The 27,733-nt window shown below is 36.2% G+C and overlaps 1 protein-coding gene and 1 pseudogene across 3 annotated transcripts in view; both read right to left on the bottom strand.

The window, feature by feature from the left end:
• Positions 1–944: 944 nt before the first annotated feature.
• LOC306863833 (toll-like receptor 8) lies at positions 945–2,650 on the bottom strand (annotated as a pseudogene). Its single transcript has one exon. The product of its transcript is annotated as a toll-like receptor 8 (transcript).
• A 3,505-nt stretch (positions 2,651–6,155) lies between these two features.
• The window catches only part of LOC306864366 (multiple C2 and transmembrane domain-containing protein 1-like), a 34,526-nt gene continuing 12,948 nt past the window's right edge, over positions 6,156–27,733 (bottom strand). Inside the window, exons 6-20 of one of the 2 annotated variants that reach the window (XM_079408357.1) lie at positions 25,677–25,847; positions 24,185–24,315; positions 23,876–24,062; positions 22,320–22,413; positions 20,402–20,504; positions 18,665–18,767; positions 18,240–18,341; positions 18,030–18,104; positions 14,934–15,053; positions 10,986–11,105; positions 9,637–9,693; positions 7,811–7,920; positions 7,604–7,713; positions 7,328–7,425; positions 6,156–7,245 (exon numbers count right to left, since the gene is read on the bottom strand). In XM_079408357.1, the coding sequence (XP_079264483.1) occupies positions 7,174–7,245; positions 7,328–7,425; positions 7,604–7,713; positions 7,811–7,920; positions 9,637–9,693; positions 10,986–11,105; positions 14,934–15,053; positions 18,030–18,104; positions 18,240–18,341; positions 18,665–18,767; positions 20,402–20,504; positions 22,320–22,413; positions 23,876–24,062; positions 24,185–24,315; positions 25,677–25,847 (1,653 nt within the window). In that variant the 3' untranslated portion in view covers positions 6,156–7,173. The remainder of the gene's footprint in view (positions 7,246–7,327; positions 7,426–7,603; positions 7,714–7,810; positions 7,921–9,636; positions 9,694–10,985; positions 11,106–14,933; positions 15,054–18,029; positions 18,105–18,239; positions 18,342–18,664; positions 18,768–20,401; positions 20,505–22,319; positions 22,414–23,875; positions 24,063–24,184; positions 24,316–25,676; positions 25,848–27,733) is intronic. The other variant, XM_079408356.1, reaches the window with a different exon arrangement.

Genomic DNA, 27,733 nt, shown 5'->3' with positions numbered 1-27,733 from the left:
CAGCCAATGAGCTTGCAGCTCAAGATTCAAATACTTGGCTAGTGCTTGCTGTAGCAGTTGCAGCGTGCTTTAGAAACCCTCCACCTTCCCCAGCTCCACCTGTATAGATCTGCTTCAGGGTGATTCATGTATGCTATATGGGGGTTATTTTATATATGTTATGTGCAGCAGCAGTATTTCTTACATGCTCACAGCAGCATGTTGTGGGTGTGTTGGCAGTAGCAAGTGTCGGTACTTGCTCTGCCACAGCAGCAGCAGGAGCAGCTTAGCAGATCTATTCCACCAAGTAGTGCTGTCGTCACGAATCCGGTCTATGAACGTCCGTTCACTCACCACCAGAGGTCACCCGCTCTCCTCATGGACTCTCACACTACACAGACTGTTACACTATACCCTGGACTACATTTCCCATCATCCATTGCACTGATCACACACCCTACATAAGCCCTGGACTTCCTCTCTCTCACTGCCAAGTATTGTTTTTAGCATTTATCACTCTTCTAGCGATACTACTAGAGAGTTAAAAAATAAAATAAAGTAGATAAGGTTCTACTTTACGGAGCCAATTCCCGGTCTAGTTCATAGTTCATAGTTCCTAGTTTAGTTTAGTCTTGCCTTGCCAGTTTTCCTGTATTAAGGTCCTTGCCTGTGTATTTCGGATTGCCCTATCGTCTTGCCGTTTGGACTCTGTTCGCCCCTGTCTGGACTATTGTTTGTGTTTACGGATGATCTCTTTGTCAAGCCCTCTGGATTCTATTCGCTGATCGAAGACCCACGCTTGCCCCAGGATTACTCTTTGTCTTACCTGTGTTGTACCTGTTTGCCATTATCTGAACCTTGTTTGTTTCATGACCACGTCTCCTGAATAAAAGCCTTGCAAATGGATCCACATGTCTTACGTCTCATTCGCCCCATAACAGCTGTCAAATGATTAATCACGATTATTAAAACTGCAGTTCCTTCAGTAAGTCGCTCTTCAAAGTCTTGTTGGTTAGCGAATTTTATCTTATTCCAACTGAGGTTTTCCAGGAACGTCAGGCTGTTCCTGACACCTGCGACTTCAAAGTAATGTTTGTTGTGATTTAAATCCAAAACTTGTAATTCTTTCAGTTCATTTAAGGCGGAATCTGAGCGCATGTAGACTCTGTTATGAGACAAGTCAAGGTACTTTATCCTGGGAAAGTGAGTGAACTCGGTACCATTGAAATATGAAGCAATGAAGTTGGAGGAAAGATTGAGGCAAGTGATGTTCTCTGCTCCTATGAAGAAAATTTGATTCATATGGTAAATGTTGTTCCTGCTGAGGTCCAAAACTGGTCCTGTTGCCAGGCATTCAGCTTTTGTAAATGGAGGATAATGGCGGAACTGTTCATTTGTGTGAGTGTAGGGGCCTTCACGGCGGTCCCCTTCACCGTCATCAGAAAGGACGTCACTTCTACACTCCTGTCTCCGAAAAGGACTTGTGAATGTTGGCCTGTTGTTAATCAATGAAATCAAAGACAGGTTGTGAAAGTTCCTGAACACCGATAGATTGAGATTTTGGAGAAAGTTGACTCCCAAGTTTAGAACGGATAGGTTTCTCAAACCAAAGAGAGGTTGGAGATCTTGCTCACAAAGACTGTGGAAAATGTAGCCTTCTAGGTGAAGTGTTTGTAGTGATTCCAAACTAGTAAAACCTTTCAAGAGTTTCAGTCTGTGGTAAAATCTTTGAGACGGATTATTGTATGAGAAATCTACAACTTCCACTTTTGGTAGAACACAAAAAAATTGTCAGCTTTCAAATTCACTTATCAATGAGTTGAAGGAAAGATACAAATACTTTAACATGGTAAGGTTCTGGAACCATGATGGGTTGATCGTTTGTAAAGAATTTCCAGAAAGTCGTAGGTCTTGTAGTTTGGATAGTTCACTAAAAGCATCCGGATGAATCTGTAGAGCGTTATTCTTCGTCTGACAGGTAGTGCATGGGAATGGAGCGGTGAAACAAAAAGGGCAGTTTCCAGATAAATCAAGAACTTGCAGGTTTGTTGGGCTGTTCAGGTCTGAGGCATGAACATAGTAAATCTTATTTAGGAGAAGTGAAAGTTTGCAGAGGGATCTGGGTAAAGTGGATGGTATTTTTTTCAGTTCATTTTTGGACAGTTCTAGCTCAGTTAGATTTAAATGTTGAAATGTTTCATTGTGAATTGTCAGTTCTATACTGACATTATGATAGCAGTTCTTATTTAATGACAAAACTTGGAGTTTCTTTGTTCCTGCAAAATCTGATGGTCCAATTGTCTTGATATGGTTGGAATTGAGGCTCAGCCATTGCAGTCCAGGAGGGAGATCTCTTGGAAATACTGTAATCTTATTATCATCAAGAAGCAAATTCTCAAGATTAGCCAGTCCTGAAAAAATCCCATGATCTTTCTCAAGACAGTTTTCAATCTGATTCTTTCTGAGGTTTATCCGTTTAACATAAGTCAAATTCCAGAAGGCGTCCTTCGGGAGGTATTTTATTTTATTGTCCGTAAAATCTAGTTCAGTTGTATTCCAGATCAGGTTTTTCGGAATTCTTTTCAAAGATCACGTCACATGGAAGCTTTCTCCAAGCCCAGATGAGGCCTTGAGATGAGTGGACAGTACATATCAAAATCAACACAAGCATAATTTTCTTAAGAGTTTGGGGACTCCTGTGAATGAGAGAATGCATTATTGGTTGCTTTCTGATTCTGTCCAAATTGGGTATATACCAACATGGACAGGTTGAGGGCTAACACTTATCCTAAAAACCATGACCAGAACTAACCTAAAAATATCCTAATTAATATAAAAATAACCTAAAACATTTTTAATGGTTTTGAAAGAAGTATCTTCTCACCAAGGTTGCATTTATTTGATGAAAAAACAGTAAAAATATAAATGTTTTGAAATATTTGTATAGTTTACTATTTACTATCTTGACATATATTTTAGATGTATTTATGTGATAGCAAAGCTGAACTTTCAGCAGTGTTTTCTGTGTCCACATGAAATCATTCTAATATGCTGATTTACTGCTCAAAAACATTTGTAGTTATTACAGGTTTCTTTGATGAATAGAAAGCTCAAAAGAACATTATTTGAAACTAAAATATTTATAACATTATAAATGTCTTTACTGTCACTTTTTGACAATTTAATGCGCCTTACTGAAAAAAATATAATTATGAAAAAGGGACTGATCCTAAATGGTTGTAGTTGTAACAGAAAGTGTGCTTACCGGAGCGGTCTGTAGAAGAGAGGGCATGATTAAGGAATATCTGTCAGCTTATATGGATTCATTTTGACAGTAGTTTCCTCCTTCAAGTTTCAGAATGCTTCTTTATTTCCCTTCCAATCAACCAAAATAAATGCACAAATTTAACCTGTGTGCCTTAAAGGGGTAGTTCACTCAAAACTGAAAATGTACTATTTACTGACCTTCATCATTTACATTATTATTGTTTTGGGTCCCATTGACTTTTATTGCATGGGCAAAAAGAATGAGACATTTCTCAAAATATCTTCTGTTGTGTTCCATCTTTAAAAGAAAGTCATACAGGTTTGGAACAACATGAGCATTTTATATGCATGGCTGTTGAATGAATGAATGAATGATGCATTTATATAGCGCATTTATTGTGTATTGCCATACACCCAAAGCGCTTTACTGTTGAATGACAGTACATGGAGAAAGACACTTTTTGTTGTTAGATGGTGTAACTTCAAAATCGTGTTGATTATCTTCAACAATATTAAATGTTACAAGAACTTGCAGAAAATAATTGTAAAGGAAACATAGGCAGTCATAGTTGTGCGACTGAACCAAACCAAAATATCAAAAACCTAAAGAATAGTAAACACTCAACTCAATAGCAGTCCTTTCTCAACCTTCTAATCCTACTTGATCCAATACGTCAGATCTACCATCTTCGATTGAAACAGTGACCATTGCCGGCAGATCTAAACAATAACCTGCAAACACTCAACAGTCTGTTTCTTCTGTTTGCACAGCAATGGCTAAAAGCCCCCCTAATCAGCTTTACAGACATCAGAAGTATGCAAGGCCAGACTGGCACTCATCGCATGCGGAGCCGCGAGTGCATTAGTATGCCGTGGAGAAACACGGCGACTGTGAGTGGACACTCCAGCAATTAGATGCATAGCACTTTGTGTGAACCCGCAGAGGTGCCAGTGCTCATATTCTGCTCAGCACCTGGGGGCAGCTTTCATGCATTGCTTTCCAACCGCTGCTACGTGTTCCACATACAGATCGGACCATTATTAATTTTAAATGTGTTGTATCCATGCCACACTCTTTGGTATTTCTGATCAGTAGGGATGAGGTATGGAGATGAACAAGGCACGGTTCATTATGTAGGCGTGTTTTACGCTGTAATTTGTTGTTTTACTTTTTTGAGCATCATGCATTGTGTTAGTGCTGGTGTTTTGAAATCAAAGTCTTAGGACTTTGTTTACTAGAAATTCTTTCTGATTGCACAAGAGTGTGTAAGAGAAGCGCTCATGCCTGGTCTGAGACACTAACAAAACTCATGAGATGTGCTTTTGCTACTGCTTCCTTCAAAGTATGAGCAAAGCCTTACACTTAACAATGAGACACAATAAGGACAATCTTGACAATCATTTCCAGGTTGCATCCTGCACTTTTCACCTTTTCCACCCTTCATGATCCGGTGGGGTATCTGAGCCCGAGGGGGTGTTGAATTCTGCCCGGGGCGTAATGTTTGGGCTGCGAGGATGAGCTTCAAGCTCTTGAGAAATAGTGGACTGCAGTTCAATAGTATTGGTGATTTGCACAGGAAAAGAGTCACTTTTTCTTGCATAGAGCTTTGTTTTTGTATTGTGTGTGACTGGGTTTCCAGATAGCATATGACGATGAATATATGTGATTGATGACAGCTGTGGAATATTACAATGTTTGCTATCTGGGTTGACTTTTCTCTTGTTTGTAAACTGAATGTTAATTTAGATTTTCAGTATGGCTTGGATGGGAGATTCTCACAAAATGTCTGGGTCATACCAACACCGGTGCGGTGACTGACAGCCAAACATTCACCGATGCCGGAGCACAATCCACGCAATAAAAATAATTCTGCAAGTAACTGCAATTGCAGGTTTCGAACAGAGATGGCGACAAAGAGGCAAAATTTACAGACTGCAGTAATGATTTCAATTTAAATTTACATAGCAGTCAAGTCTTTAAATGTTGATCTGTTGTTGAAATTGAGCAATTGCAACTTCTCCGATTTTAGGACAATCAAAGCTTTAACTGTAGATTAAAACAGATATAAGTTATTTTGTTTAGTCATTGTACAGCTATAGTATATATGTTTACTCAACCATCTTGTTCTGGATCTTAAACCATCAATGGGAGCACTGTGGAGAATTACATCGGTCTTTATTGAAGTGAGAAGGGAAACCCAAGACCGTTTTAAATTCTCATTAATCTCTTTTAAAAGCCCAGGCCAAGGGAGAGACTGCTCTTTTGCTACTTTAAAAAGATGCCCTTCATAGCTCAATTAGTCTGTCCTGATTCCCAAAGAAGCATTTATTTAATAAAGCAGAGATTAAAGAAACTAATTATAAACCTTTCATTTGTAACTGGGAGATGGACCGTCCTGTTGCCCATATGAACGTGTTAATGTAGACACAAAACTCCACCTGATGACTCATTCATTATCTGTTACTGTCCCTCCCCCATCCCAAGAAATGCATCACTTCACACATACTGGATCTCTAATCTGGATTAGTTCATTGGATGCTCTTGGACAAATGATCTACACAAGGAGGAAATACTGGATTATGCAATGCCACATGCACTTGTCACCATGTTTAATTGCATGTATTAATTCGTTTTTAATTAATTAATTAATTTATTTCTGTGGGGTGTGGTTAAAGTCATCATGAAATCAAAAGTGACCCTTTTTTCTCGTCTTATTGTGAATGATTCATCGGTGCACATTGTGCCAAATATGAAATAGTAGAAATCCAATCAATTCCTGATGGATAAAATCAAGTCCTGCCTTACATTTCATTTTGTAAATTACAAGAACAGTGCAGAAGTAAAATGTATTGCAAATGTGATTTCATGTTTCATCTTCTGAAGACCAATAAATGCAAATAAAACCAGCAACATTCAGAAAAAAATCTATTATTTCATATTTTTGGAAAATAAATAACCAAAAGATAACAGAGAGAGGTTTTCATTGGTTGGTTTCAGCCCTGTATAAACATGCTCTTTTTTTTACTTTGAATGTGCACAAATGTTCTCAATTGGAAATTTGATCAATTCTTCCAACTAACAATTTATGTCCTTGAGTATATCTGCATAACAGTTGCATGCTCATAGACCACTGACGAATCATTAACAAGCAACACAATGTACAAATATTACAATTAAACACCATTTCATCATTCGTCATAGCATGAACAGTGATCATAGCATATGGCATCATAGGTAAACATGTCCAGATCAACATAAATAATGTTTCCACATTGTATATTTACAGTCACTTATATATGCACGCACACATATATTCTTTCGATTTAGATGCACAGCATGCAGTTTCTCCATATGATATGTGCTTGTGGATAAAAATAATTATCCAATGAAAATTATTTGAAGAATGACCTCAAAGAAGCAAAGTTCACTGTAAAGTTTTGGGGGAAAACTGCTGTGGTCAGACCAGTTGCATTTAATGCATTCAATTGTGCTGACGTTTACAAAAGCTAAACATTTTCAGGCTGACATTTTTGCACCAGAAACCACGTTATATAGTCTCAACTGACTGCTGGAGCTGTGACCAAGTATTAGGCACATGTTTTTTGAGCTATGGTGCTCAGGTGGGCGACACAAGTTTGAATCCGGTTTGCAGCATTTTTCTCCACATAAATCTCTTTGAATAAATATGTTCAAGACACTGATTGTGCATCAGTGACACAGAATAAAAATGGGAATATAAATAATTAAAAGCACATTTTATGAACGGTTGAGTTTTGTGCTATTATAGTTGTGCAAGTTTGCATAAATAATGCTAGAAATATTTATTTATTTTTAAAACAATCTCCTTTTTACATTCACAGTGTTTTGTACGTGAACAGAGCTTTGGAGGCTGTTGATTTAGAAACGTAATGTTCACAGTTCAAGATCTATCCGGGGTTGTTCCTCCTCTTCTTGCTGGGACTCTGAGAAGTCTCCGGTTTGAGATCTTTGTATTGAACCTGATGAGCAGATTTTGCACAAACGTGTTGTGAATCATGCAAAAGAATGAAAATACGTCGTCACTTATCATTGATCACTTACCAACTGGACATCTGATGGAACTCTAGACAGGAAGTCCAGCAGCTCGTTGTTCTCAATGATGTAGGGATCCCGAAGTTTTTTGGTGAATTTATTGATACCTGTGTGGGACATGCATATTCATATCCTACTAATATCCAAAATAATATATCCTAAATCATGCATATCCTAAAAAATGCATCAGATTATGCCATTTTTTATTTCAACAAATTAAGAAATAATCTGAATAGTAAACTGTTGGGAAAGTGTTTAATATACAAAAGCAATAGGATTTCTCACCCCAGACCAGCACAATGTATCGTAGTGGGATATAGTATATTAGCATGGCACCGGCACATAGCACCGTTATGGCTAACCAGCTCAGAAAAGGCACAGACCAGTTAAACGTGCTGAAAGAGAGGAACAGCATGAGACAATTCATGACACAAAATTGATGCTACTAAAAAAGGAAGCTTTGAAGGTACGAGTAACATCCAAACGTCTCACTTCTTCACTCGTTCCCCAAAGCAGGCCACTTCATCCAGAGCGTTTTGAACCGTTATGATCACATCTTGAACCGCGTAGAATTTGTCCAAGAAGCCTTTTTTCTCTGAGTCCTGTAGTATGAACACACAAGCATGCATGGCATGTTACTCTACAGAATTCACAGATTTTGAACAGTTGTGCTTTGGTCTGTAGGAAATCTTCTAGTAAGGAAACATGAGTTGTTTAGTCGCGTTATGAGAAATGAAAGACGTGGGGGTGGGGAAGCTTTTGTTTGCTGTCTGGTGTCTCTTCTCTTTAGACTAAAAGGTTAGTTGGTGTAGCTTAACACAAAAGCAGCGAGTCTCCAATCCCAACTGCAGCTTCATTAATATGGAAAACAGGGCCTCTGAACGACACGATTCCTTGGAAGCAAATGGAATAATGTTAAACATTAGATTTAAATTTATCTCAATCAAATGTCAAAAGTTGCATTTAAAATATTGGTAAGTCAAATTCAAATGGAGAGCTTTCCATATTCTGTGTTTCTAATCTTCTTAACGCTTTTGAATATGTTTTGAGAGTTCAAATTTCTTACTGGATAATGGACCATAAATATATACTCAGTATTCAATAAAAAAGTACATCATTCAAAAGTTTGGATCATACAAAAAATATACATTTATTCAGCAAGGATGCATTGAATTTATCGAAACTGACATTTGCCATTTCATTTTCTATTTAACTAAATGATTTCATTTATCCTCATCAATGAATCCTGAAAAAACTGTATCACAATTTCCACAAAAATATGAATCAGCACAACTGTTTTCAACATTGATGATAATCAGAAATGTTTCTCCAGCAGAAATGTGACATCATGTGAAACTGAAGACTGCTAAAAATTCAGCTTAGATCACAGGAATAAATTACATTTCAAAATATATATAAAAAAACAGATACTTTAAATTGCAATAATATTTCACGACATTACTGTTTTTACTTTTCAAACTAAAGTCATTTGACTATTAAAAAAGGAACAGCCCTTCAATATGTCTCGTCCTAAATTCCTGTGTCAACAGGAAATACTCATTTTAATTACACTATTTGATGGAGTAAGTTTGATCAAATAGATTGTCATTTTTCAATAAAATACTGGCGATTCGAACCATGCCAGGTTGTGTTTTTCCCTTGTTTGATCGTGCCTGACAGCATTTATTCTGCACCCCAGGCCTCACCTGTGTCGGGTCGGATGGAAAATCAGTGGGACGGGCTCCAAGTTGTGTTATTCTTTCCCCAACAACTTACAGCGTTGGAGTTCAACAAATCAATTGTCCCCATAAATTAGCGGGAACAATTTCTGAAAGCTTGGAGAGCGATACTAACCCTCGGCGTATTTTCATGACCAGTCGGCGGTAAGCTAAGTGCAAACATATGTCCAGGCTTAGCCTGGGCCAATGAGGGGTCCTTATGAATGGAAAACAGGTGTCTGGGTCATTTGTGCCAAAATACCCAAGTTAGCTCCCAGGGTCAAAGGTCAGGCCGCTAATGGCTGCCTTGTGGCGCACAAAGGGTTATGGGAACGTGAAGAACGGCTGGAGTTAAACATCTGGGATATGTTGAATATATTTGGCAACGCAAGCCTCAGGTGCAATTAAACTAAAGCACTGACACATATTAAACTGTGTGTCCGTACGCCAACCTTTCAGCTGTCCCAGAGAGCTTCAGATAACACACAAGACCACAAACGATTTCCTTCAGCCATGCATGTCACCGAGAGGAAAGATGAGTCTTAATGAGTTGATAAGGAAATAATGAGGCTACCTTTCTATATATAAGTGTAGGGTTACCTTGTCATCTTTGTCATAGTCTTCCTCCACATCCTCAAGGAGGTCCTCTATTGCTTGCTATGAAGCAACAAGAAGAAAAATCACAAATGCGATCTTTTTAATACCTCAATGGTTTACGCTAGAACGAAAGCAGCAATGAGATCAAATGGAGAGCGAATAGAAACTTTAGAAATATACCACAGAAATCTCACACGCTTCTCCTCTAGAGTTTCAGAAGAGATCTTTAAACTTTGCTTGCCAATTAAAGTCTGCAAAAGTCCATGAACTTGAATCACAATAAGTATGTGTATAATTTAGAACCATGAAAACCCTGCTTCATTTGTATTTTTCTCATCAGTTTTAAAAGAAACATCTGAGATGAAGTTGATATCTAAATAAAACATAACCGAGAATTCCATTAAGTCTCTCGAGCAATGAAAGATCAACTTCTGAGCAATAACATTTTCCTCTGGGGAGTCTAGAATGTCATTTAAACACTCACGTTACATCACATACAGACTGATGACAATCTAATGGCAACTGTTCCACCATTTATTAGCCATTAGGCCACATATGAAAACACATATGCATACGTTGGTGACAGACTGTGTATTTGTGTCAATCTCCTTCTGAATGTGAAAATGATTCTCTCTCCGTATCTGTCATGTGTCCGTCAACCGAAATCCAGCTTAGAAAAAAAGTAATATTGAAGTTCATGCTGGTCAATATGATAATTCCATATTTTAATTTGCAAAGTAGTGGAAAATTGTTATTTTATTGTTTTGAGATTTATCTGATGCACATTGCTACTGACTCTTTGACTGGATACTCCTGAATAAGAATTTAATTAAAATTTTGATGGCTTAATTGGGAAGCGAACACCCTCTCCAGAAACGCTGCGCATTGAAAGTCATCAGCACTCATTCCACGCCATTTTAACAATTAAAATGGAATCAATTTTCAGGGAGTTTTGCGTACACACTTAGTGTGATTGGCAACATTTCACGATGGCATGAAATTACTTTGACACAATTTAATTGGAAAATGCGATAAGTAAATACACCAGGTAAGTGGAATTGCACGTTTAAGAGCTCATATATCTGCGCTACTTTTAATTACCTGAAGTAATTGGAATAAAAACATTCAATTCCAGCTGTGCACACACCTTTAAAAAATAAACATGCACAATATAAGCTAACTGTTTATTAACCAGGAATTGTTGATGGCTAGTTCAAATAATCAAAGATGTTTTGGGAAGGGTGAGACATTGCAGTTTCCTGTGACGGCCTACAACAACCATGTGCTTAAAATGAGCTGGACACAAATGTAGCCCTCATTAGACGAGAGTCAACATCCATAAACACACTCACCACGCTCCCCTCGCGCGACTCCTTCCCCGAGGCCAGCAGGAAGTAGTTCCAGGTCAGCAGTAGCAGCAAGGACAATGGCACCATGTAGATCTCGAAATTCCAAACCACCACCACAAAGATCTGACCAATCGCAACAAACATATTACATATTCATATCATTTTATCAACTAATGGATGTCTTGCAATTCCATATTCATGATAAAAATTCCTTCGTAACAATAAGTTACTACAATAAAGATATCTGCTAATGTTTATAAATAGTTAATACTGAATATTCAATAAATAATAACATTTAATATTAATCATCACAATAAAATATTCTAATATACAGTAGTTCTCTAGTAGTATACTAATAGAGTTCATTATAATTACTGTGTAGGTTTATGATTTACAAGTGTGTGACAACTTGTGATATAATTAGCAAATTTTGGCATCAATCAATTTTGGAATCTATCCATCCATCCATCTATCTACACATTATCATGCTAAAGTTTGGCTCTGTGGAATTTTTTATTCATAAATGAATACTTTTATTCAGTAAGGATGCATTAAAATGATCAAAAAGAACAGTAAAGATCTTTATAATGTTACAAAGGATTCATATTTCAAAAAATGTTTAACTGGACTATCTATTCATCAAATGAGTAAATTACTTTTTGCCATCTTAGGAAATAAATTTAATTTTAAAATAAAGTAATATATAAATCATTTATAAAAACAGCTATTTTAAATTGTTTCACAAAATTGTGCTTTTTATGATTTTTTTAATCAAATAACTTTTTCAAAAGTTATCAAAGAGACTTTTTCAAAAGCATTAAACTTTTGAATGTTAGTGTGTATATATATTAGTATATATGCAATAGTGTATATTAGTATATGCACATTTTATATTTGTGTGTGTGTGTGTGTGTGTGTGTATAGTCATGGCCAAAAATATCGGCACCCTTGGTAAATATGATCAAAGAAGGCTGTGAAAATTAATCTCCATTGTTAATCCTTTTGATCTTTTATTAAAAAAAATAACAAAAATCTAACTTTTCATTGGATAATAAGAATTTAAAATGGGGGGAAATGTCATCATGAAATAAATGTTTTTCTCAAATACACGTTGGACACAATTATTGGCACCCCTAGAAATTCTTATGAATAAAATATCTCGGAAGTATATTCCCATTCATATTCACAATTTTGAGCACTCTAGGGTGATTATGAACATGAAGTTATCCAGCCATGGCTTCCTGTTTCACAGAAATATAAATAGGAGGGAAAACAAAGCCCAAATTCCCTTAATCATCCATCACAATGAGAAAAACCAAAGAATATATTTCTGATGTGCAGCAAAAGATAATTGAGCTTCACAAATTAGTGAAGTGGCTTTAAGAAAAGAGCTAGAGCAGTGAAAATTCCCATTTCCACCATCAGGGCAATAATTAAGAATTTCCAATCAACAGAAAATGGTACGAATCTGCCTGGAAGAGGATGTGTGTCTATATCGTTCTAATGCACGGTGAGGAGGAGAGTTTGAGTGGCTAAAGACTCTCCAAGGACCACAGCTGGAGAATTGCAGAAAATAGTTGAGTCTCGGGGTCAGAAAACCTTAAAAATAAATGGTCAAACAGCACCTACATCACCACATGTTGTTTGGGAGGGTTTCAAGAGAAATTCTCCTAGCTCATCCAAAAACAAACTCCAGCATATTCAGTTATCAGACACGACTGGAACTTCAAATGGGACTGGCTTCTATGGTCAGATGAAACTAAAAAATGAGCTTTTTAGCAGCAAACACTCAAGATGGGTTTGGTGAACACAGGGATAAGTACCCCATGTGTACAATGAAACATAATGCTGTATTTTTGATGTTGTGGGCCTATATTTCTGCTGGAGGTCCTGGACATCTTGTTTAGACACATGGCATCATGGATTCTATCAAATACCAACAGATAAAAAAATCAATAAGTGACTGACTCTGTTAGAAATCTTATAATGGGCCATGTTTGGATCCAACCGTACAATAATCCAAACTCAAACCTCAAAAACAACACAAAAATGGGTCACTGAGCACAAAACCAAGCTTCTGCTGGCCATTCCAGTCCTCTGACCTGAACCCTGTAGAAAATGAGTGAGGTGAACTGAAGAGAAAAAGCACCGTCATGGAGCTGTGAATCTAAAGGATCTGGAGTGATTCTGGATGAAGGAATGGTCTCTGATCTCTTGTCAGGTGTTCTCTAACCTCATCAGGCATTATAGCAGAAAACTCAGAGCTGTTAAACTGGCAAATGGAGGTTTCAAAAAGTATTGAATAAAAGGGTGCTGTTAATTGTGGGCAATGTTTATTAGAGAAAAACATTTATTTCATAATGATATTTCCCCCAATTTTAAATTCTTATTATCCAATGAAAGGTTCGATTTTTGTGAATTTTTAAAATAAAATATCAAAAGGATTAACAATGCAGAATAATTTTCACAGCCTTCTTTTATCATATTTACCAATGGTGCCGATATTTTTGGCCATGACTGTATGTGTATATATATATATATATATATATATACATACAGTGTTGGGGGTAACACGAGATTAACGTAACGCCAGTAATGCAAGATTACTTAATCAGATTACTTTTTCAAGTAACTAGTAAAGTAACGCATTACTTTTTAATTTACAAGAAAATATCTGAGTTACATTTATTGACTGACAAGTCTCCTGTCCCCATGTTGAGAGAAATGGGAAGTGTTCGCTGTGTGAACATGATGTTACTGTAGTTCTAGACTAAATGTGCATTAATTCATATCACTCGCACAAAAAACAAAAAACAAAACAAAACTAAAAAACAGATTTAGTCTTCATCAAAATGAATTAAAACAGTGAAATGCAAACTCAGAATATGACACAAACCTGCAATAATTAAATATGTTAAACAACACAAATGTATCTAATATGATTTTATTAACCAATGTCTTTGCTGCTGACCTTTGATGATCCAGTTCAACCATAATAATCATTGTTTTTTATTGCTGAAGAGTGTTGAACCGTCTTCTCCTGCGTTCTACTTTACAGACGAGAATTTACTCTTCCTTCAGTCTGAGGTTTATTCAGTACACTTTTTGGTGTGAAAGGGCTTTTACATTTGTTATGATTAGAACTTCTTATATTAAAAACAATCAAGCCCTGCTCATATTTCAAAAGTAACGCAAAAGTAACGTAACACATTACTTTCCATAAAAAGTAGCTAAGTAACATAATTAGTTACTTTTTTAGAGAGTAACGCAATATTGTAATGCATTACTTTTAAAAGTAACTTTCCCCAACACTGTATATATATATATATGTGTGTGTGTGTGTGTGTGTGTGATGTTCACAAAGGCTTTGAATGTGGTTCATCCTATCAGATATTAGAGCTGGAACAGGTTTACAGTTTTTGTTACTCTATTGTAAAGGAGTTTTACTTTAAGTTTCCAGTCATAGCCGTAAACCAGAGCTGAACTTCACTGTTTAAAGAGGGAGGTTAAATCTCGGTCAGTTCATTTTCATGAACAGGTACGGATGAAAACAGAATCTATTGTGAGGGAGACTCAGAGTCTACAGCGCCTCCTTCAGGTACAGGAGGGAAGTGTGTGAAAGCGAGAGGGAACCGTGTGAAGGGCTCTTGAGGTGTTCAGAGCGGGGCAGGCGGGGGCGAGGGGTGAGGTCGGGCGCGAGGTCACAGAGGGACGGCGTCTAAGAGATCACATCTACTCGTTTTAGCTCAAGGGTGCTTCAGCGCTAAACTACGAGCACACTTCACACATCACAGCCCTTCAACACACAAGAGTCACCAAACACACTCGATCTATAATATATACAGCGTGTACATCTATTATCTAGACCTCTCTATCTTTAATAAGTGAGTTTGAGTTGTGTGTATCAGTGTTTGTTTCTGTGTGTATATACGAGAGAGTTTTGCCACCTACCAAGAAAGTACATAAACTCCTGCGGGGGGACTCCCATTGAAAACAGCTGTTGATGTAGGAGCCCACGTTAATGAGGAAGAGGACGCAGCGCTTCACTCGGTTAAAATTCTGCTGCAGCATCTGACGTGAGACAGAAATTCAAAGAAACAAGCGCTGTTAGCCATAAACCTCAACACAGCCTCCTTAAAAATAATGATCATGATTAGAGAATACTCCTGAATACCAATATCATTTCCAATATTATACTGTAATATATTGATATGTTTTAGGTTTATATAATATAAATGTTTTTATAACATATATTCAAACCAAAAGAATATTCATTTGTAAAAAAAAACATTTTACACAATACATTATTTTATAGTCATAAAATATATTTTATTAGTAAATTTAATTGCAAAACTTTATATAATGTACTTGTATAACCATTATATTAAGTATTACTATATATTCTCTCAATTATATATATATATATATATATCATACAATTATATATTTTTTAGTTTTTTATGTTCACAAAGATTGCAATTATTTATTTATCACAGTGATAATTCAGAAATCATTCTAATATGCTGATTTTCTGCTCAATAAACAATAATAATTATTATTTTATTATTATTATTATGTTGAAAACAGTTTTGCTGCTTAATAATTTTTTTTATGGAAACCATACAACATTTTTTTCAGGATTCTTTGATGAATAGAAATCTCAAAAGAACAGCATTGATTTGTATATTAATATAAATCTTTTATAACAATAAATGTCACTTTTAATCGATTTAACATAAGTTTTACCATTATTAATGTTATAATGTAATACTGAATATTTACCCACACTTTTAATCAATTTAAGTATTAATTTAAAAAAAAATCTTACTGACGTCAAACTTTTAAATGGTGCACATCAAAATAAATAAATATTTTTTTTTTTATTATAAAACATAAATATTATTCTCTTCCATCAAAGGCCGAACTTTGTTCTGATACGCATGATTAACACAAAACACCCTAAAAGGTGCACAAAACTCACGGCATATCAAAAAACGAGGCGAATGTAATCATCTCCATAAGTGACGGTGTGACTGACAGCTGGGGTTAGATATACGGGCCGAATCCGCGGTTGAACTCTTCACTGAGACGGACATAAAGGACTGAAGAATCGGTCTGTTCTGCTCAATGCGCAGCTTTGTGACAGCGTCTGATTCAGCCCAGCCCCTCCAATTCAGCGCTTTTGTCACGCAGGCACATTGAGAGAGAGGACAATGAGCAGGCACAGCCGTAGAGCCGCAGCCGGGCCCTCTGGGGTGGCCCCTCTCCTCTCATGAGGGCCGGCTTGACATTTCTATTCAACACCTAGAGCGGCAGGGCAAGGGGGAAAACGCTGCGATTCAGCGCTTGCGCCCCCTGTCCCAAACACGTCGGCCTATTGTGTGGCGGGCATGGGACCGCCGGCCCTCGTTGGGGTGGTTTTGATTTGATTGCAGCCGTTGGATTAAAGGCACAGTTCAGCTAAAATGAATATTGTGCTATTATTTACTCGCCCCAACCGTGTGCTGTTATTTTATGTATGGAACACACATGTAGAGAGTCTCTAAAAAAAAAAAAACCCATCAGTGGTCTGTAGGACTTTTGCGAAATTTATTCAAAGTCTTCTGAAGCAGGGTTATTATAGTTTACTAAAATGACAACCATTAAAAAAACTAAACATTTTAGATCATTTTAACAATAGCAAAATTAAAAAAGTTCAAGTTCAAGTTCAAGTTGAGCTTTATTGTCATTCTGCTACATGTGGGGACATACTCGCAGGACCACGGTGCTACATAAATACAGACATACAACAATGAAGTAAAAAACACTATAAACCTATACACTACTAACCTACAGATTTAAGTATACTATATATAAATATTTACCCTATACAAACTAAAAAAATAAAAGATAAAAAATACAAACTATACGAATGCTTCACAAATACTGTACATGTGCAAAGAGAAACATTTGGAGTCAATAAATAAATTTAGATTAAATAAACTTATTTAATTTCAGCTAGGTGCCAAAACATTTATAACTGAAACTACAACAACAACAACAACAAAAAAAAAATAATAATAAAACAAATAAAATAAAAATGACAAAAAATATTAACTGAGATTAAAATGAAAATGTAAAATAAAAATAAATGATAAGTGAAGATGAATAACTAAAATGAAATGAAATATTACAAATCTTAAACTTATTCAATTTCAGATAGGAAACATTTCTCATATCTTTGTTTAAATTGATGTACTAAAATAATTAAAACTAAAACTGAAATAAGAACGAAACCCTAAATAAATAAACTATATATGTGTCCCTGGAGCACAAAAGCAGTCTTAAGGCGCTGGGGTATATCTGTAGCAATAGCCAAAAATACATTGTATGGGTCAAAATTATCCATTTTACTTTTATGCCAAAAAATCATTAGGATATTAAATAAAGATCATGTTCTATGATATATGATATTTTGTACATTTTGAGAAAATCGCCTTTAAAGTTGTCCAAATGAAGTTCTTAGCAATGCATATTACTAATCAACAATGAAGTTTTGATATATTTACATTAGAAAATGTACAAAATATCATGAAACATACTTAATATCCTAATGATTTTTGGCATTAAAGTAAAATGGATCATTTTGACCCATGCAATGTATTTCTGGCTATTGCTACAAATATACCCCAGCGACTTAAGACTGCTTTTGTGCTCCAGGGTCACATATATTAAACTATTTAAAAAATAGTCATAATAATAAAAAAATGATAAAAACACACATCAAAATGATTAATGCTTTTGTATCGAGAGTAAAAAAGGTGCAAACACTTCAGAAGTCTTTGAATGTATGACACAACACAAGGCATTTGAGCTATTTTTTGGCCACGTTGAAGACTCATTTTTATGGAAACAGCTGTGTAATGATTTTTCATGTAATGTGTGTTTCACAGAATAAAAAGCAGCATGTGGTTTGTGGAGCGACATAAAGGCGAGTAAATAATGACAGAGGTGTAATTACTTGTGAACTGTTCCTTTTAAAGAATAGTTACATTGTTGTTATTTTACCTGTTTAGAGACTTTGGCCTCCTCTTCGATGTACTTCTGTTCTGGTGGAACAAACGTCCGCAAACTGGCTTTCACCTTGAAGCGAAACGAAGCGCAATGATTTGTTTTAATTAGCGCTGGAGTTCTCTATGCATCAGTAATTATTGCATATTCCACAGTGTGGAAACAAAAGACACAACATCCAGCGCTCTGGGCGCAGCGCACACTTACGGCGTTGAAGATGACGTCTGCTTCGAGAAAGATGACCCCCTTTGTTGGCCCTGTCAGCTCCTTGTTTTTTAAGACGTAGGCCTTCTGTTCACTGTTGCGGATCTGTGTGAAGAAGACGTGACAGCCTGCTGTCTGGCAAAGCCCCAGCGGACCCCCCTGCTCGGCTGACCCCTGATCTCCCAGCGGCAGCATCAAACAGCCAGCCGCACATTCCCTCCCCGTCCCTCCCTCCTTCCAGCACTTCCAACTCTGACAAGTACCTGCTCATTACCAGCATCCCTCTGTCACCGAGACATTACCCAGGCACCGGGAGGCCCAGCTGTGTGCGCCTTTAAAGACACACCGCCATCAATCTCCTTTCAAACGCGTCTTTAAAAACACACGTGGATCTAAGAATCTGGGGAAACTGAATGGGACGAGCTTACGTTTAATAACGGGATGGCCACTTTACCCAGGAAGTCAGCGCTGCGGTCTCTGTCCTCGTCGTACACGGTGATCTCCAGCACCGAGTGAATGTCTTTCACGTTACTGCAGGGTGAACAAGAGAGAGTCTTATATCAAACACAAAACAAAGTGTGCAGAACATTTCGATTCATTTTGACTGTAATATTGCATTTACAAATACTGTATGAAGTCAACATCAAACAGAATTTGCAACGCATCTGAAAGCCATAATGGGCCGTATTTCTGTGGGACATTATGTAGGGCGGTACTTGACTTCAGGATTTGATTGGATGATGAAGCATACCTTATGTCACGTAGGTTTTTTTTAAAGTGTGCAACAAATTATGCAGAATGATTTCTTTTTATATTGACTATAATATGGCTTAGTATATTGCATTTACAAATACACATTGAAATGCCATAATGTTTGGAAGTATTATTCCTGCAACTTTTTATGTCACAATTCTGACTTTTTATCTTGGAATTCTGAATTTACATTTTGCAACTCACACATTTTCCTCAAAATTCTGAGCTTACATCTTGCAATTATGACTTTTTTCTACGATTTCTGAGTTTACATCTCACAATTCCTACTTTTTTCTTGCAATTGCAAGTTTATATCTCATAGTTCTGACTGTTTTATCTTGGAATTCTTCGTTTATATCTCACATCTTGCCATTTTAAGCTTTCTTGGAGTCTGAGTTCATATCTTGGAATTCTTGTGTGTCTCCTCCATGCCACAGAATACAAAAATAAAGCAATTTTGACTTTTTATCTTGGAATTCTGAGTTTACATCTTACAATTTTAACTTTTTTGTTTACATCCTGCAATACTTTTTTTGTTTCCTCCATGAAAAAAAAAAGATTATTGTCACTTTTTAATCTGACAATTCTGATATTTGTTCTCAAAACTGCAAGTTAACATCTTTTTTTTTTCTCAGAACTGAGACTGTGAGATATGAACTCGTATATGTGAAATATTGCTGGGAGAAATGATGTGGAAAGTTATGAAAGGCGGTATTTGACCAGGTCTAATCCCTTGAATAACGTGGCTTTTTTTATATATATAACTATTCTAACTATTCTCAACTTTCAACTAGCTTTTAAGTGACAGACTAAAAAATTGCCAAACAACCCCCACCTTGCATTGAATAATCAATCATATCTCTATACACAGATTTTTTATTTTATTTTTTTGTCACAACATTGCATTAATATCTCAGTTAAGGTTCATTGTATTTTTATTTATTTATGTGTGCTTTTATACAATGCCCTACAGTTTGATTAATTCCATGCTACTGGAAAAAATCAAGAAAACCATTTAAGAGATAATGTGATGTAATATATTGGAATCATGTCGTGAGGTAATTGGTGATAGTCTCATTAAATTACTTAAACCAAGTCATATCTAGGGGCCAAAATACCATAAAGAAAACCCCCTAGAACCAGCCCAAAACAGTGCCCCAGTAACGATCTAGCAACCTATATATCCAGCAATCAGCATCCATGTCTATTGCACTATTCATATTTCCTTTAGAAAATGTACATTTTGTTTTTGTTAGTTACTTGTGGTTATGATTTCATGTTTTTTATAATATATTACACAATCAAGCCAAATTGCTGCCGATAGTTCAATCCACTTGAGTCCAGGTGACAGAACAACTTCATCAGCTGTGAATATTTTAATTGGTCCTCTGCTGGGAGCATAATGAACTCACAAGGTGAAGACTTTATTCCACTCGGGGTTCAGCGTCTTGTAGGCCGTGTGTGTTTGCAGACGGTCGTTACACAACTCTGCAATGCAGAACGGGTCGCTCTTTCCTGAAACACAGTGATGCATTCAAAATACCCACGTGAGATATGAAAATGATATGAATGAAAAGTAATCTGTAATGTTTCCAATAAGTAACTGTATTGCTTCAATGCAGTTTCTTGTCCAATAGTTCAAGACTCTCTTTCTCTTGTCCTCTTACACTACCGGTCAAACATTTGGGGTTAGTTTGGTAGCTGTTTTCAACTGAATATAATAATAAATGTTTCTTGAGCAGCAAACCAGCATATTAGAATGATTTCTGGAGGATCATGTGAAATCCCATTATTATATATATATATATATATAATAATTATCAGAGTTACTCATGCATGTTTATTCCTATCTGGTGATCATACAACTTCCCTGAAATGTTGCCAGTGTGAAAGATTAGCATAGAGAAACTGATATTGGCCTTTAATTTTCATTATAATTTTTATTTTATTTGTTAAAAATCCTTATATTAAGATAATCATAACATGTATGAGTAAAACGTCTATGACATCTGTGCTGAAAGAATGTAATTCCACACATCTCCCACCACATGCATGTCGTTTTCTGAAATATTTGGCTAATTTTGGAAGGCTTTGAGCTAAAATAAATAAAACTGTGAGGGAAAAAGTACACAGAATCGTTGTGGGCGAATTTCAGTGGGAAAAAGTATAGAGGAGCTAAAAATCAGTCTTTTTAAACCACAGGCTTAGAGAAAGGCACAGAAAAATGTGTGTGTAGTAATGTGTGTGTGTGTGCAAAAGGTTTTTAAAAGCCTTTGTCTGTCCACCATAGTGTGGTATTAGAAGAAGGCATGAAATCAGAACCCACGAGGTGGGCCGCTTTTGAGAGAACAGCAAACCTCAAAAACTAGATCAACTTATGAGTGAGAAAAAATGAAATTAGGAGAATCCTCTTTTTCAGACGGTCATCTTTCCATCATACACCTCCAGAAGAGAAACTGAGGTGTTAACCACTCCAAAACATTCAGAAAAATGCCCACAAAACTCTTATAGACCATCCAGTTTACTACCCGGGGAAAATATGTAACTATACAGTGTGTGTGTGTGTATATGATATATATCAACATTTTGTCATTATATCTGTAAAAATTAAATATATATATATATGTGTGTGTGTGTGTGTGTAAATAATATATGCATTTACTTGATCAGGAATAGAATGAAGAACAGTAATATTATTACAATTTAAAATAACTGTTTTATATTTTAATATATTTTAAAATTTAGAAATCTTTTTAATATGCTGATTTGATGCAAAAAAAAAATGAGGCAAATCAATGTTGAAAACATATTGTATGGGTCACAATTATCCATTTTTATTTTATGAAAAGAAGGATATTAGGATATTATGTAAAGATCATGTTCCATGAAGATATTTTGTAAATTTCCTACTGTAAATATATTAAAACTTAATTTTTGATTAGTAATATGCATTGCTAAGAACTTCATTTGGACAACTTTAAAGGAGATTCTCAATATTTTTATGTTTTTGATGAGATTCCAGATTTACAAATATTTGTATCTCAGCCAAATATCATTATTGTCCTATCATAACAAACCATACATCAATGGAAAGATGAGTTATTCAGCTTTCAGATGATGTATAAATCTCAATTTGGAAAGATTTACACTTATGAGTGGTTTTGTGGTCCAGGGTCACATATTTACTACACAAATGAGATACATTTCCATGACTTTTCCAGGCCATAGTTTTAAAATCACCTCATAACTTCAGTTTTTTCAAGAAACTAAGAATCCTGGTTATCGTTCCACTGGGCACAAATGAATACAGGAAGTGACATATGATTTTACCTGTGACATCAGCAGCCATCAGCCCCTCGGCCCGCAGGATCTTCACCTGCACGACTCCGACATCCTTCAGGTTAAAGAACGACCTTAGTGGACTCTGAAAAAGAACAAAAACGCATCACGGAGGCCCATGACCACATTCAAAGCTCACAATCTGCCGAGCAGCAATACATCCATATGTTTCTGACAGCTCTATTTTGGCCCTAACTTTCTCTAATCCCCTGTCAGAGTCCGCAAGCAGTTTTGTGTCCACGTCAAAGCCACTCGGCCGTGGACATTGAGACAAAAACACTGAGCCGCCACGCCAGATTATCTGGTGGCTCTCACGAATACATCTTCATTATGCAGCTGTTATGAAAGAAGGTCAGTCTGCATTGGTGGTGAGTTTCTGTAAGCGGTTCAGTGACCGGCCCTCCGGGGGACAGTGACATGACAAAGACAAACCGTGAATAGAGAGGACAGACAGCTCCGAGAGCAGCGAGATGTCTCTCTCTCTGTCTTTGTTTGGTGTGAGTTACTCCACCGTCGTCCAGTTGTGAAGGAGGCCAGTGTTACTCCAGTAGTGCACTGGACTGTGATCATTTTACGCCCCCTTTTGGTCACAGAAGTGTACTGCAGAATAGAGCATTAACAGTTTCTGCTGTATTTTGCACATTTATTTGATCAAAAGGACAGTAAAACCAGCAATATTGTGAAATATTTTTGCAATTTAAAAAAACTTGTTTTTGAACTGAATATATTTTAAAATATAATTTATTCCTGTGATGCAAAGCTGAATTTTCAGCATCATTACTCCAGTCTTCAGTTTCACATGATCCTTCATAAATCATTCTTATATGCTGATTTGTGCTTAAAGAACATTTATTATTATTTTTATCAATAAAAAAAAAAAAAAAAGATCGGTGCTGCTTAATATTTTTGTGGAATTATTTTTTTTTTCAGGATTATTTGATGAATTTAAAGTTCAAAAGAATAACATTTATTTGAAATAAAAATCTTTTATAACATTATAAAAGTCTTTACTGTCACATTTGACCAATTTAATGTGTCCTTTCCAAATAAAAACATTACTTTCTTTCAAAAAAATAAATAATTATAATAATAAAGAAAGTGGTGCTTGATAAGTACATTTGATCACTTATATTCCCAAATATTAGCACTGCACTTTATTTTATATTTAAAATAATATTAGCTCTGCATTTTATATTTAATAGCTAATAAAGTCTTAATATCATGATTAAGATGTTAATTATTATAATTCTGAAGCATCACATAGATTGTGTTGTCTTGGTTTTTCTCAGCGCTGGACAGGATAGGCCAATCACAGATGTGAATACTGAATAAGAAATTAATTTCAAGACATTGTTGAGCCAGATTTTTATTTTTAAATGGCAAATACTATAAAAACCATACTGAGATTTGAATGCGGCTCAATGGAGGATAGAGTTGTCAAGCGCCCTCTAGAGTTAGACAAGTTAATAGCAACACTTGCTGTACAGTGTCATAGACCCCTTTTGTGAAGAAAAAACCCTGTTTGGCTGTGAGGACGTCACACTTACATATCTCTTAATGATCTGCTGGCGTTCGTTTGGGTTGTCCAGTAGGTTGACAGACAGGTCAGAGATGGAGACCGCGACTGTGGCGGTCAGAGTCACCAGAAGTACCAGCGACCCTTTATCCTCCTCCAGCTCAAGTTCCAGCTTATGTGTCTTCTCTCTGCTGAACTTGGACAGGTCCAGCTGACACCTGAAATATGTTAAACACATGCACTTCTTGTAAATCTAGCAATGGCGTATTGATGGGTTTGATTTCCAGGTAAGAGACATACTGATAACGTGAATAAATGATATGTAGGAAATTGTACGCACTGGCCGATGAAGTCGTCTCTCCTTCCAATGTCTTTATCCCAAACGGAGATCTCCAGAATGCCTCCCTCCTCGTTATACAGATGCAAATCAAACTGCTCCCTCCACTGAGGGTTGAGGGTCTTGGGAATTGTCTGTTTGTACAGAAGAGGAGAAAAAGTAACAGAGAAATAGTGTTCTTAGAAACAGTTTTAGCAGACAGTATTGTTATTGTGTCTGCTGAAACGTGTATACTGAAGTGTCCTTCATATGACAACAAGGCTGTCATGATGATATGCATATGTTGAGATAAATTAATGAATGAAAAACGTATCAATAAATACAAATATTATTTAATTTTATTTATTTAAATCAATTATTTATTTTGTTTAATTTTCATTTATTGTTTATGTTGACAAAACAAACACATTATTTTTTATTATTTAATTATTTTATATTTATTATTAATTTATGACAAAAATGTAACAATTAAAATATAAGTAAAATAGTTTGTATTTATGACTACATGTTTATATATATATATTAGGGCTGTCAAAGTTAACGCAAATTCATTTTAACGGCACTAATTTTATTAATGCATGATTATATATAGCCGAAATCACAGCACAGCTATTGTCTTTATCTCATGTGTGTTTGATTTCATCAGACGACGGCTCGATTATCAGGATTTTTGTGCAGATTAATATCTTAGAAGTGAGAGCTGGTTATGTTGTCTTAATGGGTCGCGATTCAGTCACTATTTCATATTCATTCCGTTGTCTGACAACAGAAACAGTAAAATATACCAATGAAAACAGTTTTATTGAGAATTTAGTTTCATCAAAATACAGTATGTGGGCACAGAGAGGGAAACAACTGTAATAATAAATAATAAATATACATTTTGCATGTTCAGAAGAAGAGCTGCTCTGTCTGCAAAAATGTAAACAGGTTAGTAAATTGCTCAGTGCAAAGAAAGAGAAGTAATGGGAACCTGGTATTTATTGTTTTTGTGTGTCTAATAGACATGAACAAGTTCTTTGAAAAACATCTATGAACTTTGAAACATGTCTAGTCTTCATGCTCTGTGTTGACTATGGTTTCAATAATAATAAGCATACATTTGCATAAAGCATTCATATTTGTCCATGTTGATTAGAGTATTAAAAACTTGAAAAGTATTAATTTAAGGTACATTTAGAACAAATAAAAATGTGCGATTAAGTTGCGATTAATCGCGAGTTAACTCGTGACAATCATGCGATTAATCGCGATTAAATGTTTTAATCGAATGACAGCCCTAATATATATATATTGTGACGGTTCCAGGGAATAACAGGTTATTTATGAGTTGCAGGTGATTGGCTGAAGGGAGTGGTTGGTTACATCAGAAAAAAAAATTCTGTCAGAGGTGGGGAACAAATATTTTTTCTTTGGAATAATGGCTGAATCGTGGATAGTGAGTCCAGAGATATTTAAAAAGAGATCACACAGTAACATGCATGTTCGCTCATACCTTACTCTTGTACTTCTGAGGGCCTAGTTTGAACTTGACGTAAGGGTCACTCAGGCCGTTCTGGTCCATGGGGATGAGGTTACGACCCTCGATGAGTCTGATGCTCACGATGCCCCTCCACAGCTGAGACTTTCTGTGCATGTCCGACAGCCGGAGATTCTGCTGCTGCTGCTGCGCTCCGCACACACATCACAGGACATTAAAGGGTTACTTCAGTCCAAAAGGACAATTCTGTCATCATCTACTCACCCTCATGTTGCTCAAAACATTATTTTTTGGACACAAAAGCAGATTGTCTATACAGTATACAAAGTGGTTGGTGAACGTGGCTGCAAAGCTCCAAAAAGAACAATCTGAGCATCAAGTACACTATTGTTTTAAAGTTTGGGGTCTGTTTTTTTAATTAAATCAATTATTTTTATTAAGGATGCAATTTAAATTTAACAAAAAATCACAGTAAATGCATCTATAATGTTACAATTTACATTGCAAAATCAATTCTGTTTTGAACTTTCAATTCATCAAAAAAATCCTGAAAAGAAGAAATGCATCTTGTTTTTTACAAAAATATGGCAAACTAATAATAATAATAAGAAGAAATGTTTCTTGATCAGCAAATTAGAATGATTTCTGAAGGATCATGTGACACTGAAGACTGCTGAAAATTCAGCTTTTCATCACAGGAATAAATTACATTTTAAAATATATTCCAGAAGAAAACATGTATTTTAAATTGTTATAATATTTCACTGTTTTCACTGTATTTTTGATCAAATAAATTCAGCCTTGGTGAGCAGAAGAGGCTAATCTTACTGACCCCAAACTTTTGAACAGCAGAGTACAGTATAGTACATGATTTTTAGATGAATCCATTAAAAGTGCCCCTATTATGGGTTATGAAAGGTTCATATTTTGGTTTGGGAGTCCCCAACAACAGGTTGACATGCATGCAAGGTCAAAAAACACTTTCATTGCCTTATAATATGCATTTATTTTTACCTTATTTGCTCAATGACTCCCAAACGATTCGTTTAACGATTCATTTTTCCAAACCCCTTCTTTGCGTGACGCTAATCTGCGGAGATTGGTCGATTGGTCTCATTTTAATTTCATCTCGCCTGTAATGCCTGATAAAGCAGTGTTTTGAGCGCGTGCTGATTTGTGTACAGCGTTACTGGGAAAACTGCTATTTTACCGCTCCAAGAGCGGCACCTAGTGGCAAAGAATAAATTTGCATTTTCATTCAACCCAAAGCGAAAAGGCCAACAAGTGGGCGGACAATATGCTAATGTTTCATGTTGACGTCAACATGAAACGGCTTGGGATTCGTTTTAAAAACGACTCGTTTCAATGATTCAGAGTCGACTCTTTCTTTTGAGAGACAATAACTTTATACACGGTGCACTTTCAGATTTAAAACTTTGCAGGCCGTTTTCATCCATTAGAGCTGTGTTACTCACTGCATGAAAGGTCATTTTCAAAAATCCATAATAGGGGTACTTTAAGACAATGAAATGACTCCTCAGTGGGGAAAGAACTCAAAGAATGTGGAATGGTTTCACATATACCATGAATGACTGGGCCACCAAAGCATAAAATGCAAATGTCTACAAAAAAGCATGGCCCATCACCCCGAGAGATGCACGTCTGCCGCAACTAATGGAGCCGTACCGATAAAACTCATCCTCTGACCAGACTGCTGCAGTGCTGACATTTAGGGCATTTGGCACACAAACCATTTTCTCTTTGAACATGTTGCAAAATTCTACAAAATGTTCATTGCTAATAAACCCAATACGGTGTGTGTGTGGGACAGTTTACACAGCAGCTAGTCAGAGAACCTGGGGGCAAACGCTCTTGCTTTTTTACCTTACTGCATCGCTTCCAGCTTCTCCTCAGTAGCATGGTCTACAAAAACAACAGAGCAGGTCATATGCGTAACTGTATATTCAGGGGGCCGTGATGGAGGTGGGTGCGCTTTGATTACTGCCAAGACTACTTTTGTATTGGATGAGAAGCTAAATCTCTAAATCTGATCAAGAGACGCATCTTCTGTT

The sequence above is a fragment of the Barbus barbus genome (assembly GCF_936440315.1).
Source record: "Barbus barbus genome assembly, chromosome: 45".
Classification (NCBI taxonomy): Eukaryota; Metazoa; Chordata; class Actinopteri; order Cypriniformes; family Cyprinidae; genus Barbus; species Barbus barbus.
Note: the sequence above shows the minus strand (reverse complement) of the source record. Positions and strands in the feature narration are given on the sequence as shown.